At 42.2% G+C, this 21,674-nt stretch overlaps 1 protein-coding gene across 1 annotated transcript in view; it reads left to right on the forward strand.

Annotated features, from left to right (window-relative positions):
- The window catches only part of LOC139386907 (receptor-type tyrosine-protein phosphatase N2-like), a 144,508-nt gene that overhangs the window by 42,362 nt on the left and 80,472 nt on the right, over nucleotides 1-21,674 (forward strand). The window contains exons 7-13 of the mRNA XM_071132783.1: nucleotides 105-217; nucleotides 443-632; nucleotides 960-1,006; nucleotides 1,530-1,703; nucleotides 3,630-3,850; nucleotides 5,340-5,426; nucleotides 10,017-10,096. Of these exons, the coding sequence (XP_070988884.1) occupies nucleotides 105-217; nucleotides 443-632; nucleotides 960-1,006; nucleotides 1,530-1,703; nucleotides 3,630-3,850; nucleotides 5,340-5,426; nucleotides 10,017-10,096 (912 nt within the window). The remainder of the gene's footprint in view (nucleotides 1-104; nucleotides 218-442; nucleotides 633-959; nucleotides 1,007-1,529; nucleotides 1,704-3,629; nucleotides 3,851-5,339; nucleotides 5,427-10,016; nucleotides 10,097-21,674) is intronic.

The following is a 21,674-nucleotide window of genomic DNA, read 5'->3' on the forward strand; positions in this document are numbered from 1 at the left end:
TTCCCTTCTCCCCTCTCCTTCTCTTCTCTCCTCATCTTCTCTTTTCTCCTCTCCTCTTCTCTCCCATCCTCCTCTCATCCCCTCTCCTCTTTCCTCCTCCACAGAGGTGTTCATCCAGAAGGTTCTGAAGAACGTGGGCAGACACAATGTGGACGTGGACGACATGAGTCCAAAAGACCTGGACCAGCTGTCTACACTGATCGCTAACGCCCTACAGGTAGAATAAACAACAACGTTTTTGTACTTGTCTTTCTTGCACAAACCCTCACACCTTTGTTACTAGCACTGATTTTGCTGATAGCTGCGTTTTTTTAGGAAGATTTTATTTGGAATGAATGGGATGTTTTGTTGTCTTACCTAGACACCGTAGTTGAATGCACTGTCTGTAGTTTCTCTGGATAAGAGCGTCTGATAAATGACCAAGATGTAAATGTGAATGCAGGTAGTGGATAAAAAACAGCCCCAGGCCAGACCAGGACCAAGAGACCTGGGGGGGGAAGAGGAGCAGGAGGATGAGGAAGGGAATGAGGGGCCCGGGGAACAGGAGGAGGAGAAGGAGGACAGTGACCCTCCATCCGCCACAGAGAAAACAGCTCCGGAGAGCACTCCCCTAGAGGAGTCTGTGGTCCAAGGTACACAAACCTGACAGACCTGGTTACTTGGAGAAGACCTCCATCTGTAGTATTAACTCACCAACACCTTTGTATACTCATTGTCTTTCCATGCCAACTTCAGGGTGACTAGTTCATATTGGCTGCTCTGTTGATTTGACATGCAGTCAGACTTTGGCAAAAAAGTATCAGCTAAAAATATTGACAAACCATAAGTTTCCCTTCGCCTTCTAAAAGGGAAGAGTATATCTGCGTGGCTGTTATTTGAGATATGCAGAGTCGGTTTGCTTTCTGCTTAATATTATTCTTGTTGTCAGTAAACACTCAGTCTCTGTTATTTCCTGATAGAGCGACAAATGGAGGGAGACAGAGAGCCAGCAGGCTCCAATGACAAGGTACCCCCATTTTGATTCTTAAAGTGATAAAGGGTTTGAAAGAGAGTGGAAATGTCAAACGGAATACTGACATTATAAACGGTGATATTATACCGTGTGTAGGGTATGAATCATCCAGAAGAGCTGATTTTCAAAAGGATTTTGATGATAAATCTGCAATGTACTGTAGACAGTAAAACAGTTAGTATACACAACATAGAGAAGAAGTATGTTTTGAAAAACAGATTGAAAGTGTTGTAATGTTGTCAGTTTGCATACCTATCTTTCAAACATTTATCATTGGATTCTGTCCTATTGCTTCCTGCTTTCCTAGAATTTGATGAGAGAAGCAAATTGCCTCCTCTCCCCTATCAAAACAGTTCCTCAATTCAGTACACATGGATTGTAACAAAACATGTCTCATAATCAAGATGAAAAAAAGCCATAATGTAGTTATGATTGATTCGTATTTGTTATTTCTGTGCTTCCTTGTGTTGTTTGTGCTGTAGCTAATTCACCGTGACATTGTTCTGTGTTATTTCAGCCTCAGGATGCTGCCGCCTTATTTGGAAAGCTTCTGGCGTACCTGGATAAGAGTGAGTCCCCAGCCCAGAGACTCCGGGGAGATTCCCCCGGCCAGGCTGGTGTGGGTGCAGGGCTGGGCAAGGGCAGGGATGTCGGTCTGGAGAATGTCCGCAGTAAGACCACTCAGGCCGAGGTGAAGACCATATTACCCATACAGTTGCAAGAAAAAGTATGTGAACCCTTTATAAATACCTGGATTTCTGCATAAATTGGTCATAAAATTTGATCTGATCTTCATCTAAGTCACAACAATAGACAAACACAGTCTGCTTAAACTAATAACACACAAACAAGTATTTGTTTTCACATCTTTATTGAACACACCATGTAAACATTCACAGTGGAGGGTGGGAAAAGTTTAATAACTGGTTGACCCTCCTTTGGCAGCATTAACCTCAACCAAACGTTTTCTGTAGTTGCGGATCAGACCTGCACAACGGTTAGGAGGAATTTTAGACCATTCCTCTTTACAAAACTGTTTCAGTTCAGCAATATTCTTGGGATGTCTGGTGTGAACCGTTCTCGAGGTCATGCCACAGCATCTCAATCGGGTTGCGGTCAGGACTCTTGACTGGGCTTCTCCAGAAAGTGTATTTTCTTCTGTTGAAGCCATTCTGTTGTTGATTTACTTCTGTGTTTTGGGTCGTTGTCCAGTTGCATCACCCAACTTCTGTTGAGCTTCAATTGGCAGACAGATAGCCTAACAGTCTCCTGCAAAGTGTCTTGATAAACTTGGGATCTCATTTTTTACGTCGATGATAGTCTGACGCAGCAAAGACCATGATGCTCCCACCACCGTATTTTACAGTTGGGATGAGGTGTTGATGTTGGTGAGCTGGGCCTTTTTTTTTCTCCACACAGTGTTGTGTGTTCCTTCCAAACAACTCAGCTGTAGTTTCGTCTGTCCACAGAATATTTTGCCAGTAGCGCTGTGGAACCACCAGGTGCTCTTTTTGAATACTCCAGACGTGCAGCAATGTTTTTTTTTTGGACAGCAGTGGCTTCTTACGTGGTGTCCTCCCATGAACACCATCCCTGTTCAGTGTTTTAGGGATCTCCTTGTCTCATCGCGCACCAGCGACTCCTGTGGCGGGCCGAGCGCAGTGCGCGCTAGCCAAGGTTGCCAGGTGCACGGTGTAGCCTCCGACACATTGGTGCGGCTGGCTTCCGGGTTGGATGCGCGCTGTGTTAAGAAGCAGTACGGCTGGCTGGGTTGTGTATCGGAGGACGCATGACATTCAACCTTCGTCTCTCCCGAGCCCGTACGGGAGTTGTAGCAATGAGACAAGATAGTAGCTACTACAACAATTGGATACCACCAAATTGGGGAGAAAAAGGGGTAAAATAAAAAATAAAAAAAAAGGAGATGTTAGCGATTTCCAGAGGTTTCTGTAGGTCTTTGGGTGACACTCTAGGATTCTTCTTAACCTCATTGAGCATTCTGCGCTGTGCTCTTGCAGTCATTTTTGCAGGACAGCTTGAACTGGACTGATGAACATCAAGGTTTTTAGAGATACTTTCCAGCTTTATGCAAGTCAACAATTATTTAATCCTAGGTCTTCTTAGATCTCATTTGTTTGAGGCATTGTTCACATCAGGCAGTGCTTCTTGTGAATAGCAAACTCAAAATGTTGAGAGTGTTTTTTATAGGGCAGGGCAGCTCTAACCAACATCTCCAATCTCACCTCATTGATTGGACTACAGGTTAGCTTTTGGAGAAGTCATTAGCCTAGGGGTTCACACTTTTTACAACCTACACAGTGAATGTTTAAATTATGTATTCAATATAGACAAGAAAGATACAATAGTTTGTGTGTTATTAGTTTAAGCAGACTGTTTGTCTCTTGTGGTGACTTAGATGAAGATCAGATCAAATGTTATGACCAATTTATGCAGAAATCCAGGTATTTCCAAAGAGTTCACATACTTTTTCTTGTCACTGTAAGTAGAACCACAATGACTATGTTGCTACAACATTTTGGTGTTATCCTCAATGATTTGAAATGAACTGTGTCCACATGTGTCGTTGAATCTTGGTTTAAATGGTCACGTAATCAAGGTGGCAGTGCAAAAGAAGTCGACCCACTCAATGGACGTGGAGGAGGTGGCTGCGGTGGAGGGCTGGATCCAGGCAGTGGAGCCTCCTGCAGCCAAGATGGTCTACCAGGAGCCGCTTAAGAAGAAAGTGAACGTCCAGGAGCTGCAGCTAGATGTCAAAGCTGCTGTGGCCACGAAGAAAACAACTGATGATGACTACGGCTATGTCATCACTGACACAGTGTGAGTAGTACCTTTCATAAGTAATGAATGAGGCAACCGCAGCTAATCATTCAAGGTTCGATGTTTGTGCGGAATTGCATTTAGTATAGTACAAAGGAGTCTTTTTTTAGGCCAGGGCCAACTATGGTGAATTGACAGGTGTTGTGTTGGGTACGCTAGATCAGTAGCAACCATTTGGATCCATTGGTACAGTTCTGTTTGTACCATGACTTTTGTTTTTATTTTTGTTTCCTGTCTTGAATAGGCATAGCTGGAGTTGCTTTGAAACAAACCATTACAAATGGAAACAGAAATGTGCTTTAGATGCTAGACACCCAAAGGCCTACTGTGTCCCTGTCAGAGTAATTTCTCATTCCACATTTTAACTCACTGTTGGGAAAGTAATTTACCATGACGTTTAAAAAAAAATGGGTTTCGCTCACTGAATATATTACCCTAGATTATTTTCAATGTTTCAGTACTGGACTCATATTCATGCACGTAAATAAATCATTCATTTATGTAGCATTGACAATTGACAAACAATTTTATTTCCATGAATCAAAACCATACGCCAGTGTGGTATATCATATGCATGTGCAATAAACATCCCACGTGCGTATCATTCAGTAGATGGTGATTTGAAGGTGTTCAGGTCAAGTCCCTCTCCAGGGCACAGAACCCACAGCCCATCAGACCACCAGGAACTGGAGCCCACATCCCTTCACTATTCCATCATAATCAGGTCTGGTGGGCCTCCACTCTCCATAGGGGGCTGGGCTGGGGCTGTGGAAAAGCAATGACTTTTCTCAATGTCTGTATTAGACTGTTTCTCCTTTTAAACTCCATACTCCCACTACATTATGTGATTAACTAGGACTGAGGTTTGCACTGAAATGTATATCTTCCCGAGTCCCTGGTCATCAGAGACTCTGACTGTGTTTTAGAGGTGGGGTACATCATTAGCTGTGGCCAGCGCTGAACTGAGCCACCGTGGTGCCGATGCACCATTTCATTTGCACTTCTCTGTCTGGCCTGAAGTCTAGGGAGTGGCTATGTCTCAAATTGCACCCTTTTGCCTATACTGCACTACTTTTGACCAGGGCTCTGGTCAAAAGTAGTGTACTATATAGGGAATATGGTGCCATTTGGGACACAAGCAGAGCACACAGGTGATTCATCATGCCAGAGGAAACACCTGCTCCCCCAGTTCTCATACCTCATCCTCCCTCCGTGTCTCCCTGCCTCCCTCATCTCCCTATTTGTCCCTCCCTCCTTTTATACGCCCTTACCCTCTCACCTCCCTGTCTTTGGGCTTCACTCCCTTCCCCGCTCCCCCATCTCCTCCCCCTCCTACCCTCCATCCCCCTGACCTCGGTGCCTCTCGACCCTCTCGTGTCTCCTCTCCTCTCTGAATGTGACAGGAATGTAATGTGTCGGAGCTCTCACCCACACTTAACAGGCTAAGGTGACAACTCTGTTGATGAACTCTGTATTTTTCGCTCCCCAGCGCGCTACAGACTGATGAGGGACTCCACTTGATGGAGATTCTGGCACGGCGGGCCAAGCTGCAGATGACTGACTTCCTGGAGCTCTCGTATGTATTTTATTCACGATTAACATTTTTATAGATTTTTCACACACTCAACAAAACGGAACAGAAACAACAAACACGGACTACACCACTTTTATGCATTTAATCTTTTTATGTAACTATTCATTTTGACTGCATGCTTAAAACAGACGTGACTAGATTTGATTCTACTCTGGAATCTTATACGGTGCTGGGTAGAATCTAAAATGGGTTGTAGAGGAATTGCTTGTAGCTTGTAGATAGGTATACATCCACTGATTTAATGCAGACTGAAATGCAGGGTAGTGTGTGGAGGGAGTTTATACTATATAGAAATAGCTCCATGGATGCAGCTATGCTTTAGGTGCCATGAGCACCATGTCAAGTAAAAAACGTTAACTGAGGGGCTTAAACAAAAATAAAATAAAACGTTTGAATTATTAAACTGACAAACAGGTTAAAAGCCGAAGAAACGCACGCTTACTGAGACACAAGATATCCCACTGTCTTATTCTTATTCTGTACATATTCGAGCTGGAGGTTGAAGATATTTGACACGTACACATTATTGACATGAGGTGCCAGATACACTACAGGTAACTGCCAAAATAAAGGAAACACCAACATGGTGTCTTAATAAGGCGTTGAGCCACCACAAGCCGCCAGAACAGCTTCAATGCAGACGGCATAGATTCTACAAGTGACTGGAACTCTATTGGAGGGATGCAACACCATTCTACAAGGAATTCCATCATTTGGTGTTTTGTTGATGGTGTTGGAAAACACTGTCTCAGGCGACGATCCAGAATCTCCCATAAGTGTTCAATTGGGTTGAGATCTGGTGACTGAGACAACCATGGAATAAGGTTTACATCGTTTACATGCTCATCAAACTATTCGGTTACCACTCAAACCTTGTGGATGGGGGCATTGTCATGTTATAGGGCATAACCATGGTAGCTAAAATATTGGCCAAATTAATAGCCTGCCCAGCATTTTTATACTGGACCCTAATCATGGGATGTTAATTGCTTAATTATCTCAGCAACCACACCTGTGTGGAAGCACTTATTTTCAATATACTTTGTATCCATTCCTTTTCTTAAGTGTTTCCATTATTTTTGTCAGTTACCTGGCTGCAATCATTATGAACAGGACTGAACTCTCCATGAACCTCCCTCTCTTTCTCCCTGCAGGTATCTGACTTTAAACACACGCACTCACAAACGCACGCATACACACACACACACTTAGAATGCAATGAGGCTTTTAAAGCCGTCCTCAACGAAATGAGAGTATATAGTGACACACTGTGCTGGTCTGCGTAGTCAGTGGCATCTCCTTCAACATAGTCTAACCAAAAACGACCATACACACATTTTACACACAAATGCACAGCCAGATATTGCACTGAAGCACATTATTTAAAGACTTTCAAAATAATATTGAAGAGGAAATCTTATCGACATTCTGTAAAGACATGGTGCCATAACCTGTCACAAGTTCATTTCCTGAACCGTCATGCCCTGTAACCCACAGGTAAACACTGCTTCGTGATGGGCCTCTTTCCTACCTTACTTATGTTCAAGTCTGACATTGTGGTCATTGTAATGCAGTAATTCATCAAGTGAACATACACTGCTATACTCAATAACCGTAGCAGTGTGTATGCGAGAACAATTTACCGCCATAAATACAATGCAACGTGCTGATGACAGGCATAAGAAAGGGAGTATTGTATGGGCTGATAGGCCCCCTTTGTGTCTTTCTAACTACTAAGCTTGATTGTTGGCGGTACAGGTAGGGATTGGCCGATTCCGTATCATGTGACACTGTGAATAAGGTTCTGAATGGCCCTTGTTTCTGAAGCACCTCACGGCGCTAGGGAAGGTATACACTGCTCTGTATTCAGCCCTTCAGCCCATGGGTGGCCTTACAGGGCTGGGCTAATGTACCTTTTGTCTTTGTCCCTTTCTGAAACTGAAAGGGCCTTGGTATGGGAGAGTGATGGATTGGGTGGGAGAGAGCTGGGGCCCTTTGTTAGAGCTCCGAGTCGGCCCAGCAGGGGGAGCAGCCTGGACAATTTGTCCAAGCCGCCACGCTTATTTGGGCCGTCCCACTCCTTGCAGCTAACCGCTGCTGATCCTAGACCACCACCCCACCTAGGAGCCTGGGAGAATGGCCCTCCACATAATCAAATACTGGGCCCACAATTCAGCCCAGCCAGCATGGCTCCTCTCACCTTTCATGTTGACTCATTTGTGCAAGCATGACTTGGTTCTGTAGGACCTTGAAATTAGTGTCTATCATGTTTACCATAATGAAGGAAAATATAGATACATGCATACAGGGTAATTCAATGTTACCGTTATATGTAGTAACACAGTATGTTAGACACTGTGGCTAAATGTTATACATACTTGAATCATTCATCTATCTTTGTGTTACTTTGTATGATCGAATGGACGATGTAGAATAGAAGAACAGACGCCGCTGTCAGAAACGTCTTGAATTGATCATGTCAGGCCGGACATGGCGGTTGAAAGCAGAGACGTTGGTTTTGATGTGTCAATGTGGGTGGTTTGCTTCAGAATCGTGTGGCATTAGTTCACTCTGAATAATAGTTGTTGCTCAACACTTACCGACTGTAGTCAGACTCCAATTTGATGGGGGTGACGTAATGTCTGACTTCATATGCTGCTCATTTCAAAGTATAACCACTAGGTGGGGAGATGCACCTTTGCTGGTTGCTTGTAATGCAGCCTATGTGTTACTGAATACTGAAGACGCATTAGGCAAGATTCATTTATTTTCACTGTAGAATCACCAAACAAAATATTGATGGACAATGACAGTTCAACATTCTATATATATTGGTTCTAACATACTTCAAGCGAGCGCTTTTACATGGGAGTAATAGTCTGCTGAAGAAAGCATGCGCTTCAGCTTGAAAATCACAAGTACATTATTTACTTTTGCTGTAGTATTGAATTTTGAAAAACCTTCATTGGGAGGTGGGTTGGCATATTTCAGAGAAGTCATGCCCATATGGGACACAAGGGCACATGCCCCCTCACATTTGTCCTGTTTTTTTTTCTTTTTCAGATGTTCAATTAATCCCCTCCATCCTCACGTACTTTGTGCCCCCTTTAAAATAAAATGGCCGGATGGCGCCCCTGGCGTAGGTCAGGAAACATATCAATGTGTTATGAAGTCACAGTGAGTGATGTTCCTTTTCAACCGCTAATAGATCTAACTCTTAATAGATGTGAAAAATCTATACATCTAGAGTGTTACGGGGGTGAATATCATAGAGTGGTTGAAAGGCTGGCTGCTGGTTGAGGTTATCCTCCACACATTGCTCGATACCTTAACATCCTGGCTGGATACATTCTTTGACTTCAACATACTGTACAGCAAAACACTTTCTGTTCAATAGGTTGCCAAAAATAAAATGTACCGCATATCTTTGGAAATACGTTGTGAGGGGAAAAATAATATCTGTACATTTCATTTGCATAGCGTTTTTCATTACACACAAAATGTACAAAGCTCTGTACATAAGCAATTGTCCCTATGACTGTCGGTGAAGGGACACACATAAAGTATGTGTACCTAATCCGAGACCAAAACCCTCCTTGTCATTTGTTGTTTGTAAAACACTCAGAGGCACATTGAGATTCAAGAGGTATCCTACGGAAACGGCTCCTTTGGCTACAGGGATTCTAACAGCTTATGGGGTAGCCAGAGGTAAAATACTACTCAATCACTGTGTGTGTACGGCTCTGATTTAACACTATCAGTCCTGAGACCCCAGGAAAAATGGGCTTTTCATTTATCTGACGTTCATTTATCTGCATGTCCAGCCCTTACATTTAGCCTCACACTGAAGTGTTTAACCATTATATTTCCAGGACAATCAGGGCTACAAGTACAGCACAAAACTATTTGACATAAACAGCTGCATTCACGAGTTTAATTGACAAATGTCAATACAAAAAATAAGGTCTGCCAAAGCAAAAACCTGATACAAATAAATGTATATGAATGCTGTAAGTACAGAAATGTTTTACTTCGTGGGAAATTAATATCCAACTAGTCAGTGACAGCTGTGTGGAGTTTGGAGTTTGTGATAGCAACTATGTGAGCTTATACCAGTGTTATAGACACCCTGTCCTGGGATTTCCTATGATCTTCTATGTAGAAGTACCTCTTCTAATGACTCTTGTGTACCTTGTAAGCGTCATTTGCTTGTTGCTTGTGAGCATCATAGTTCATGTTTGTAGGAGTCTCAGCTTTTCATAGTTTGTAGCTCAAACCATTTTGCCTCTATGGTCGTTTTTGTAAAAAGACATGGCCCTGGGCCCCTTCGGCATCTGCCCTTGTCTCACAAACAACGCTCTAGCTCAGCCCCCGTTAATTACACAGAAGTCTGTAGCTCAAACACACACACTGTTTAAAAGGGGTTAGAAGACTCATTGGGTTAATGACCTGGTCTGTTCTTTGTAAGGCAAGAGGGCAGAAAAACAATGCTTTACCACCATGTAAAAAATGTATTTCTCGTTGATCATGTCTGGAGTGTCTCATCTCACTGTGTGTGTTTTTTTTTTACAGAGTGGTGGGCCCAGCTGTGACCTTCAGAGTACGACCTAATACCCAGAATGTCAGCACTGCAGATGTGGCCAACGTAGCAGGTTGGTCTGAGCTGCTCTGATAGCTAAATGTTATATATATATATATATATTGCAAAAAAAGCAATCTCTTGTGCTTTAGTGGAGCATGTTGGAACTGAAATGGACATTTTAGCTTTTTCAAATATCCAAGATTTTGTTGTTTACTCTCAGAGAACTGGTCCACAGTTTTTTATAGCTCCATACTGAAAATTCTCTGTATAGACCCCTGATAATGGAGATGTGCTATTGGGAGAAAGAGTCAAATCTAAGTGACATCCGTAAGCGTTATTAGGAAGCCTCCCTTGCACCAATCACAACTCTTCTCTGGTGAATGAAATACAGGTATGCATTGTCAAGGAACCCCCAAGGGAAGGAGAGAATAGCTGTATTTGTATATAGTTATCATTACTGACAAACATACAAGGCTTCTTCAACAGTTATGAGAAAATATTTATATAAGAAGATAATGTTTTTCCCCACGAATTGGAATTTGTTACAAAATTGTGGTGTAGATATTGGGCGGGGGGCGAACAGTAGGGGGGGGGGTCCTCCACCCCCGACATTTAAAACGCATTTCCAGCAATTCTACACCGTTTGATTTATTATGCCTCTTGAGTGGTATTTTGAGGGGAAAACAATAAAAGTGGAAGGGCCCCCAACCCCCCCCCCCCCCCAAAAAAAAATAAAACATGATTCGTTTTTAGGGAAAACTAATTTTTTTGGGGAAAATAGCTGACTTCCTGCACATTTTGCAATGGGGCAGAGAGAAAAATGTGTGGTTTTATAATGCTATTCTACAATTTTAGTCAGCTAATTAAAGCTAATTTCCTGCAATTCTGCAACAACAACAAAAATCATGGGGCAGAGAGAAACATTTTCTGTTTTATAGCTAATCTCATACTATTCTTCACATTTTGCCATGAGGATGAGATAAATGTTTGCAGTTTTAAAGCTAATTTAATCTAGCTAATTTAATCTACGCATTGTGCCATGACAGAACATGTTGCAGTTCTAATCTAACTGTCCAGTGAAAACTTCATAGTCTGTGAACTCACACCCAGATAATGTTGTGGACAAAGCATAAATTGGAGAAAAATGACCACCTAAACAAACAGACCATTTAAAAAATGCTTGCTATTTTCTCATAGGGGATCATGTCTGGCCAATCAGTGGTCTACTCGCGTTAATATTTTTTGTGACCTTATACACCCACACCATTCTGCTTTTGGGGTACGCCCACACCATTTCAACACAGCTGCTTTTTAACATACTTAATTACTCTTTTTGGGAAGGAAAACTACTTCACTCATATTGTAGTTAGTTTGAACTATAGTTCAAATATCATAGAAATCTAGAAACACTGGACAGTTACTTTAAAGGTCGACTTTGGGGGGGAAAATGCTAAAATAACAGCTTTAAACTGTATAACTGATCAATGCACCATCATACTCTGTCATTTAATGCTTAAAATATTTGTTGGCTATTTAGCTTTAGAAGTGCCATTTCTTTCCAATCTCAGCTTCCCTCCAAAAACAAATCCTGTGAAATGACATCAATACATACTGGAAGAGTTACTGGCTAGCTACAAGTGGCTATCTTAGCTAATGAACTAGTTACGTGGGTTGCAGCATGCATGACATATCGATGAACCACCAAAGGCACACCCCATATCTGTTTGAAAATTGAGGAGTTAGACTGTTTTTTGTGCCCAAAGTCGACCGTTAAAGCTAATTATCTGCAATTCTACACATTTTGCCATCGCCTATGACGTATTAATGTGATACCTATGTATCATACGAATTGCAGGGGACACACACACACACACACACAGGGAAATTGCTCTGTCAAAGTAAGTTTAGCTTGAATAGATAAATCTAGTTTTTTTCCCTTCGTCTAGTGATGACAGTTTTGATAATTGAACTCCACACTCTTGATCAAGTGATTGTGTAATGGCTACCCCCGTCCTGTTTCACAAGTGCTATTGTTCGTGTTCGTGTCCTCGTTTCTCATTTCCAGCCCCGGACTAACTTGTTTTGAGAGGTCATGGATGAGCCTTTATTCGTATTAATGCAGTTGACAGAACCGCACTTGAAATGAAATACGGCTGCCTCTTAACTTAAGTGCAGTAGTGTGGGTGTGCTGCTGTCTCTAAAGCATCATTTGTCATATTCAACAAGAGTATCGGCAAAGATTATTTCAATAGCCCCAGTTGATGTGGTTTTTCTGAGACGTTAAGCATTACAAGGCTATTGTAATGGCATCATTTTATCATCATTTTACAGTTTCTTCCAGACGCATTGGAGAAATCTGTGTGCCCATGTTTTAAGCAGTTGGAGACAAAACTTAAATGATTCAATTTTAATCATCTTCGCATTATTTAATTTAAATGGCACTGTAAGAGATTTCAATATGACATCATAGCTACCATAAATAAGGTGTGTTATAATACCATTATTATAAGATACATATAAAAAATGTTGGTCTGTGTCCCAAATGGCACCCTATTCCCTATACAGTGCACTATTTTTGACCAGGGCCTCGGGAAGCCTTGGACTGGCTGGACACTGGACAAAGGAGTCAGTGTTACCTCATAGAACATTAGCATTCTTCTGCTCCATGTGAACAATACTGGATCGATAGAGAGCCAGCCTCCTGGGCGTCCCGGGCCAGAGTGGAGGAGGGTAGAGGACTGTGCTGGTTGTCTGGGGTGCAGCAGCACGGCCCTAGTTGTGTCACAAATGGCACCCTGATCCCTAAATATCTAGTGGACTACTTTTGGCCAGGGCCCATATGGCTCTGGTCAGAAGTAGTGCACTATATAGGGAATATAGTGCAATTTGGGTCTCAGCCCCTGGCCTGCCCCGTATTGCCCTGGCCTGCCCCGTATTGCCCTGGCCTGCCCCGTATTGTCATGGCCTGCTGAGTAAAGAACCCTGGAGTGGAGCTTGTGGAGCTCCTGTCACGCATACCCGGCCATTGTTAGGAACCCAGGGCCAGGCAAAGGCTATTGTCAGGGGGGTGTCAAGATGGTGAGCAGTGGGGTGATGACCCTCATTGTCAGGCCTATTCATGCACGCTGTGGAGCCATGGAGTGGCAGGCCCAAAAACCACTTCCAGTGGTGCGTCTCGGCCGTGAGAACCAGGCTCCTCAATTGGCTGGAGGTCAGGGTCAGGCCAGCCAGCCGCGCAATTAGCACATTAAGCAAGGTCCCCAATAAAGTCCACAATAGAATGCAGAAATAAGTTGTCTGCAAACTGTATCCACTTAAAATGTTATTTAGTCAAATATATTTTTAATGGCCTAACTGGTTTGACTGAATGTGTATTATTGACCGTTAAACTGACCCCCCAGTGTTTTCTATGAAGAGGAGAACATACATTGTCTTCCCTGACAATAGCTAGTTACTCATTCACTGGCTGAGTGTAATATCTGAGGTTTGATTTGTGTCTTGACATGGAAATAATTCTGTGTCACAGAGGTCACAAACAGTTCAATAAGTTATTATGGTGGTTTTCCCTCACAAAATGGTATCGGTGAATGGCTGAGTTTCTATGTTTGACACACTTTTTAAAAAGCAAGGAAATGGTGATCATTCTGATCGAGTTCACATACATCTATCGAACCAGTTTCTCTTCTGTCAGTTCCTCACTTCTGCAGACAGCTCTGTAGAGCGGTGTTGTTTTGGGCAGTTGTATTCAACCAGAGTGAACACTAAACAGTAGATGCAACACTTTCAGTTGGGCAGTGTTTACTTTAAAACACATTCCTATTCACTCTCATTCCCTCCCTGTATCTGGTAGTCCTAACCTTGATGGCCTTGAATATACTATGAACCATGAGTCATTTCTGATCACCGGAGTTGAAATGAGACCCCAATTCCTCTGATCATTACAAAGACCGTTGGTTGTATTTTTTCTCTCTCTTTTCACGGTTGAGTGGTTTAGCATAGATCTCATAATGCTGACAGCTCTGACCTTCACTTCAGCTTTAACACTTGTTAAAATGTCAAATCTTATTAGCTGGCTCTTTAGGAAAAAGCAATGTGGTTTATCTATCTAACTTCTCTTCTCCTGTGATGTGAAGAAAGCCTTCAACCTCTGGTTAGCTCAGTCTTAGGGCGTAGCTTTTAGGGCACTCACTTACCCTAAGTGTGTGTGTTCTACTGCGGAGAGAAATTGAATAAATACTATGTATATCTGTTCAACGGGATTTATTGTCTTCCATGTGACTGTATATGCACATGATGCTGATGTGCAACGTGAGATTTGTGACATTGTATTACAAATCCTGTGGTAATGATGCTTCTCTGGTTTTCATTATCATCAGCTTGGTCTTTCTGCATTAACTGAGAGAAGTCACGTGCTTACTCCTTCCTGGAAAAGTTCCAAATGACATAGCATTTTGTCATCTTCCTAGATCTCTGTATGCTTGTCTGTTTTAACCATACAATATACAGAAGCTGAACACATTAGTGTATAAAACATACTACTTCCCCCCCCCCAAGCCAGCTGATCCTTGGTGCCCTTTCACATAATCATCATCAGTAGCCGCTCAGTCCCAAATCAAATCCAAATCAAATCCAAATCAAATTGCGGACCTTTCCCAACAATGCAGAGAGAAACATATAGAGAAAATATAGAAGCATAATAACATGAGGAATGAAAAACGATAACTTGGCTATATGCGCGGGATACCAGTACTGAGTCGATGTGCAGGGGTATGAGGTAATTGAGGTAGATATGTACATATAGGTAGGGGGTAAAGTGGCTAGGCTGCAGGATAATAACCAGTAGCAGCAGTGTATGTGATCAAAAGAGTCAGTGCAAAAGGGGGTCAAAAGTAGTGCACTGTATGGGGAGTTGGCTGCCATTTTGGACAAACCCTGACTTTGTCATCAGGACTTTCTGTTTGGATTCACTCCTTTAATTGTCTCCATTGATTTCCTGTGTGATTTCATTGGAAACAAGTCTCCCCAATGGGACTATGGGCCCACTTAAGCCCTACAGGAGCCACCAGATCCATTGAAGTTAACTTCATTTAGTTTGCCTGTTGATCAATTCTCATCTCATGCTGAAGGATAATCAATTCTGGATTTTCTCTAGCTAGTAGCTAATAGCAACCTGTTGGCCAAAATGTGCTCAAAATCAAATTGGGGGAAAATGAAATGACAAAAACAGTTGTTTATTGATGTCATTTGTTGTGACACGGGTTGGTGCGTTATCTCTATTGTCTATCGGCGTATGTGGTTGTGGTTGTGTTTTGTGATTTCTGAGAAATCCCTACAAGTGAGACCTCAATCTTTTGTGTCCCCTGCAGTTCAGAGTTGCTTGTGGTTATTTTGGTCTGACTTCAGAGAGAGCTGGGGTGGGGGGTGGAATCCTCTAGAGCTTTGGGAGCATCTGTGAGTCCTGCTGTGAAGAGGGTGGATCATCACAGGTGTTATGTGGAAGCTGAGTTTGTTTAGCTGCGGTGGCAGCGTGGGCGTCATGGTCCTCAGCCAGCCCTCTCTGGGCAGACCTCTCAGGGTCCCTCTCTCACAGCTGGCAGCTCTACGTTGGTTGCATCCCAAATGGCACCCTATTCCCTATACAGTGCACTACTTTTGACCAGGGCCCATAGGGCTATGGTTAAAAGAAGTGCACTGTATAGGGAATAGGGTGCCATTTGGGATGCATCCTCTGTGTTGGCCCTGCTCCTGGAACTCCAGCTTCAGCTCAGTCTTCATGCCTCCTACAGATGGCACCCTATTTACGAATGAAGTGCACCACTTTTGACCAGGGCTTTGGTCAAAAGTAGTGCACTATATTAGGGAATAGAGTCCCATTTGTGCTGCAGATGGCTTGACTGACTGGAGCTCTCTCTGCTGGCTCTGCTGCCTGACTCCACACTTGCAGCACTCTTGCATCATTCCAGGGCAGGCAATGGACTGGCTGGCTTGGAGAGGGAGAGTCGCTGCGGTCTGTTTCTCTGTGCGAGAAATGCAGTATGTGTGGGATGTGTAAATAAATACTCTAAGCTTGGATGTAGGCCTAGTTCATGTAAGGAAAATTATGACATAACACAACATGTAGGGCAGAAATGCCTTCTTGAACCTTGTGCCTTCATTACTTCTTGTGCCTTCATTACAAACTTGTATGGGATCCGTAAATATGAATTAAAATGTTAAATTATGAGCCTAGTTAGACGTGATTGGCTGAAATAATGGAGGTGATGACCATGCTGACCGTTGGCCATGTGTTTACATGTGAATTCTTAAAGAGATGGGTGTAAAAAAAGAAGACCTCTCTAGCACTCAACAAATCGTTCAAGGGCATTTTCTCCTACTGGTATCCTAAGTGGGATAACACGTTTAGCAACTTTTAAAGCAGCATAACTTTCCCATGCTTCCTCCAATTACAAGCTCTGAATCTGAACTAAAAAATGATTTTTAAAAGGATTTCAGATTTTTCTACATAACCCCCCTTTGGGACTTAGCATTCCATCACTATTTTCTTACTGTAGAATGGATAAAACCCCCATATGATTGAGGCCCTCTTCATGTCAGACATGACGGAGTCTTCTCTCTGGGTCTGTAATAAAGCCACGTTCCTCCAAACTTCCTAGTCTGGCTTCTCTATCTCTCTCACTCTAGTGAAGAATGTTATTAAAGGCTAATAAAATGCTCCTGTTGTTCGCTCACCTTTGGTGGCCTGAGTACAAATATAGGATCTTAATTTGATCACTATTTTGATGCTGAGAATTGCAAACTTTGGGTGTATTCAAGGTTTTAAAGGCTTGTAAAGTCTTGTAAATTGTGTAATTTTCAACGAAATAATGTATCAACCCGTTCAAAAAATGTCCAATAATTATAATCCACATAATATTTAATATTTCCTGTTGCTGCATGATTATTTTCCTGCTGTAGCAAACTGGCTCAAATTAAGATCCTACATCTGTAGGCAGTATCCAGCTTCTCTTAGTGGGCTCTGAGATCCCTGATGAGAACAGAAGCAGACAGCTGAATTGATTGGCCCACTTCAGCGTATGGACCTTGATTACAGCCACATTCAAGTGCTGTTCTGTTCTCTACATCACCTTATCCACTCCTCAGAGGAGAGGAGAGGAGAGGAGAGGAGAGGAGAGGAGAGGAGAGGAGAGGGACTCACTAGGATTAGGCTGTCTGCCTCCCTGCTGCATATAGCCAGCTAGCTGTGTTCGCCTTGAAAAACCTTCATATAGTCAAGACAGACAGACTAATGCGGTGCCCTGTATTATACAGTATGTTGTAAATGAAGTTGCATAGATACAGTAGGCTACTACAAAGATGGAATGTACATTATCCGTATGTACTATTCTGTTCTCAGAATAAGACATATTTCTTGTAATTTCCTCATTTAGTAAAATATTAATGTTGTCCTTGAATGAGTAACACATAATGATTGATGGATTCAACATTATGTTATCAGTTTTATAGCTATACAGATCACAGTAGGTTGGTGGCACCTTAATTGGGGAGAACGGGCTCATGGTAACGACTAGATCGGAATAGGTGGAAGGGTATCAAATACATCCAACACATGGTTTCCAGGTGTTTGTTGCCATTCCATTTGCACCATTCCGGCCATTATTATGAGCGGTTCTTCCCTCAGCAGCCTCCTGTGATACAGATGTAGGATCTTAATTTGAGCCAGTTTGCTACATCAGGAAAATAATCTAGGGGTTGACACAGTTTTCGTAAGGGAAAATCAAGTCTGACATTTCAAAGTGGAAATTACTTCAGAACTTTTTTAACCTCAAATACACTACAATTTTTACATTTCCTGCATTACAGGACATTTCACCTGCAACAGGGTGATCAAATTAAGATGCTACATCTGTACACAATATGTTCTACAGTGTGATTCACAAATGTCACTGTGTTCTGACTGAGTGAGTGATAAAATCATATTGGTACATACAGTGCAATGGCTGCTTGGTATAGGAAGTTAGAGGTATCTCCATAAGGTTACGGCACAAGGCGAGCAGGAGAGGGTTCAACTCTCGTTTGATGGTTGGAGCCAACATGAAATGTCCCTTGAAAGCCGGGTGCTGGGGCTTCTCTCTTTCTGTTTTAGAGTGTTTTATGTATTCCAACAGAGAGACAAAGTCAGCCCAGAAACTTCAAAGCTGCTGGGTGACATTTAGGTCTACATCTTCAAAGGACCCCTCCCTGCTTTTGTACTTCTGCTTTTTGTCTATAATTAATGTACTCCTTCCAGATTCCGAGTGGGATTAGAGAGCCAGACAGAATGTATGTATGTATGTATGTATGTGTGTGTAGCCATAGCCAAGGGAAGTAGTGGTGCTGAGGGTGATGCAGCACCCCATGAAAAATCAGATTTAAAAAATAATTTTGTTATTGACCAAATACTTATTTTCCACCATAATTTGCAAATAAATTAATTCAAAATCCTACAATGTGATTTTCTGGATTTTTTTTTCTCATTTTGTCTGTCATAGTTGAAGTGTACCTATGATGAAAATTACAGGCCTCTCTCATCTTTTTAAGTGGGAGAACTTGCACAATTGGTGGCTGACTAAATACTTTTTGGCCCCACTGTGTGTGTGTATATATATATATATATATATATATATATAAATAAAAATCACAAAGTAGAAGACTGATATAGACGTCTGTAGCGCAGGCATTTAATTTTTTTGACATATGGTTTGTAACAATATGCTCCTCAAACAGATCACATTTACAGAGTGGGCTCTCTGGTACTTTTAATGATTTGACCCATTTTATACATAGAAATTGACATTATAGGTCATTAGCCAATCACAGCCCTCCTTTAGGATTGCACATTCAGCAAGACACCAGCAGAGGGAGTTCCCTTTGAATCTATTTTCCCATTCACTGTGTAGGTGGTGCTCATACAATTGATAATACCTTCAGAATTAGCAGAGAGCCCACTCTGGAAATGTGATGTATTTTTTAAAAACCTTTATTTAACTAAGCATTCAGTTAAGAACTTAAGAACAAATTCTTATTTACAATGACTGCCTACCGGGGAACAGTGGGTTAACTGCCTTGTTCAGGGGTCAGCTCGGGGATTCGATCCAGCAACCTTTCGGTTTTTTGCAAAGCTCTAACCACTAAGCTACCCACCGCCCCGTATTTGTAGAGTAAATTGTTCAAAATAATGTCTTAAAATGAATCAAATCAAAGAGGGTAGTTTTGAGATATTCATATTAATGTTTTATGTTGAATAAATGAATGTGACATTTTCTTATTTCCGAATCAAGAGGGAAGACATATACTTGATATTTTAGAGCACAATAATAATAATGACGCAAAGATATTGTCTGTATCATGTATGGTTCACAGATTTTAGGGTCTTACAAGAGGCATGTATAGGTCTAAAAAGGGAATAAAATGGGCACTTTCATCGTGGTTTTCTCCCCAAAAAATTGTCATCCTTCCTGCAATGGAGTTTCTGTGTGAGAATTGCCACAACAATCTGAGATACCAAACATATGTTACGCTTCCATAGGTGTGGAAGCGCCCTATTGGACTATGGAAGCATCCATATTGATCATATCAAGCATGCATGTACACATGTATTTGACCTGTATTTCTCTCGTATGAGGTTGTACTGACTCCATGTGTTTTCCTACCTGAACTATATGGACGTTGCTCTACTCATTCTGCGTTAATGGATCAAGTATTTTCCACTGGATGCATTAACAAAGGGCAAGTACAGATCTGTCTGGGAAAATCAAAGGGTTTCTTTTTCTTCCCATCACGAAAGAAAGAAAAGAAGGGATGAATTATGTATGGGTTATGAGAGACGAGTCTTCAGTTCATTCTCAACCCCTGATTGAGTCTCAAATTGATCGGTGCGGGTGATGCCATAGTTGTTATAGGTCAGTATGGACTCATGCCAAATGACACCCTATTAATTATGTAGTGCACTGCCTTCAAGCAGGGCTGTAAAAATGTGTGCACTTTAGAGGGAGCAGTGAGAGGCGTCGGAGGAGATGGCTGCCGTTTTACGTCCTCCTAACCGATATGTGCTATTGTGTGTGTTTTTTGCACGTTATTTGTAACTTATTTTGTACATGTAATATCTTATGTTTCACCGAGTCGTGGCTGAATGACGACATGGATAGCATACAGCTGGCTGGGTTTTCTGTGCATCGGCAAAATAGAACAGCTGCCTCCGGTAAGACAAGGGGTGGCGTTCTGTGTCTATTTGTAAACAACAGCTGGTGCACAAAATCTAATATTAAGGAAGTCTCAAGGTTTTGCTCGCCTCAGGTAGGGTACCTCATGATAAGCTGTAGACCACACTATTTACCAAGAGTTTTCATCTATATTTTTCATAGCTGTCTATTTACCACCCCAAACCGATGCTGGCACTAAGACAGCACTCACGAGTTGTATAAGGCCATAAGCAAACAAGAAAATGCTCATCCAGAGGTGTGCTCTTAGTGGCCAGGGACTTTAATGCGGGGAAACTTAAATCTGTTTTACCTCATTTCTATCAGCATGGTACATGTGCAACCCAAGGAAAAAAAACTCTAGACCACCCTTACACCACATACAGAAACACGTACAAAGCTCTCCCTCACCCTCCATTTGGCAAATCTGACCATAATTCTATCCTCCTGATTCCTGCTGACAAGCAAAAACTAAAGCAAGAAGTACCAGTGACTTGCTCAATACGGAAGTGGTCAGATGATGCAGATGCTAAGCTACAGCACTGTTTTGCTAGCACAGACTGGAATATGTTCCGGGATTCTTCCGATGGCATTGAGGAGTACACCACATCAAATCATATCAAATCAAAGATTATTGGTATCGCGCGCAGAATACAGCAGGTGTATGCTTACAGTGAAATGCTTACTTACAGGCTCTAACCAATAGTGCAAAAAAAGATATTAGGTGAACAATAGGTAAGTAAAGGAATAAAACAACAGTGAAAAATAACAATAGTGAGGCTATATACAGTAGCGAGGCTTTAAAAGTAGCGAGGCTACATACAGACACCGGTTAGTCAGGCTGATTGAGGTAGTATGTACTTGTAGATATGGTTAAAGTGACTATGCATATATGATGAACAGAGAGAAGCAGTAGCATAAAAGAGGGGTTGGAGGGTGGCGGGACACAATGCAGATAGCCCGATTAGCCAATGTGCAGGAGCACTGATTGGTCGGCCCAATTGAGGTAGGATGTACATGAATGTATAGTTAAAGTGACTAGGCATATATGATAAACAGAGAGTAGCAGCAGAGTAAAAAGAGGGGTTGGGAGGAGGCACACAGTGCAAATAGTCTGGGTAGCCATTTGATTACCTGTTCGGGAGTCTTATGGCTTGGTTGGTAAAAACTGTTGAGAAGCTTTTTGTCCTAGACTTGGCACTCCGGTACCGCTTGCCATGCTGTAGTAGAGAGAACAGTCTATGACTGGGGTGACTGGGGTCTTAGACAATTTTTAGAGCAGTCACTGGCTTCATCAATAACTGCAACAATGATGTCATCCTCACAGTGACCGTGGATTACAGGCAACATCTGCATTGAGCTAAAGGGTAGAGCTGCTGCTTTCAAGGAGTGGGACTCTAACCAGGACGCTTA

Source organism: Oncorhynchus clarkii, chromosome 28 (genome assembly GCF_045791955.1).
Source record: "Oncorhynchus clarkii lewisi isolate Uvic-CL-2024 chromosome 28, UVic_Ocla_1.0, whole genome shotgun sequence".
NCBI classification, from domain to species: Eukaryota; Metazoa; Chordata; class Actinopteri; order Salmoniformes; family Salmonidae; genus Oncorhynchus; species Oncorhynchus clarkii.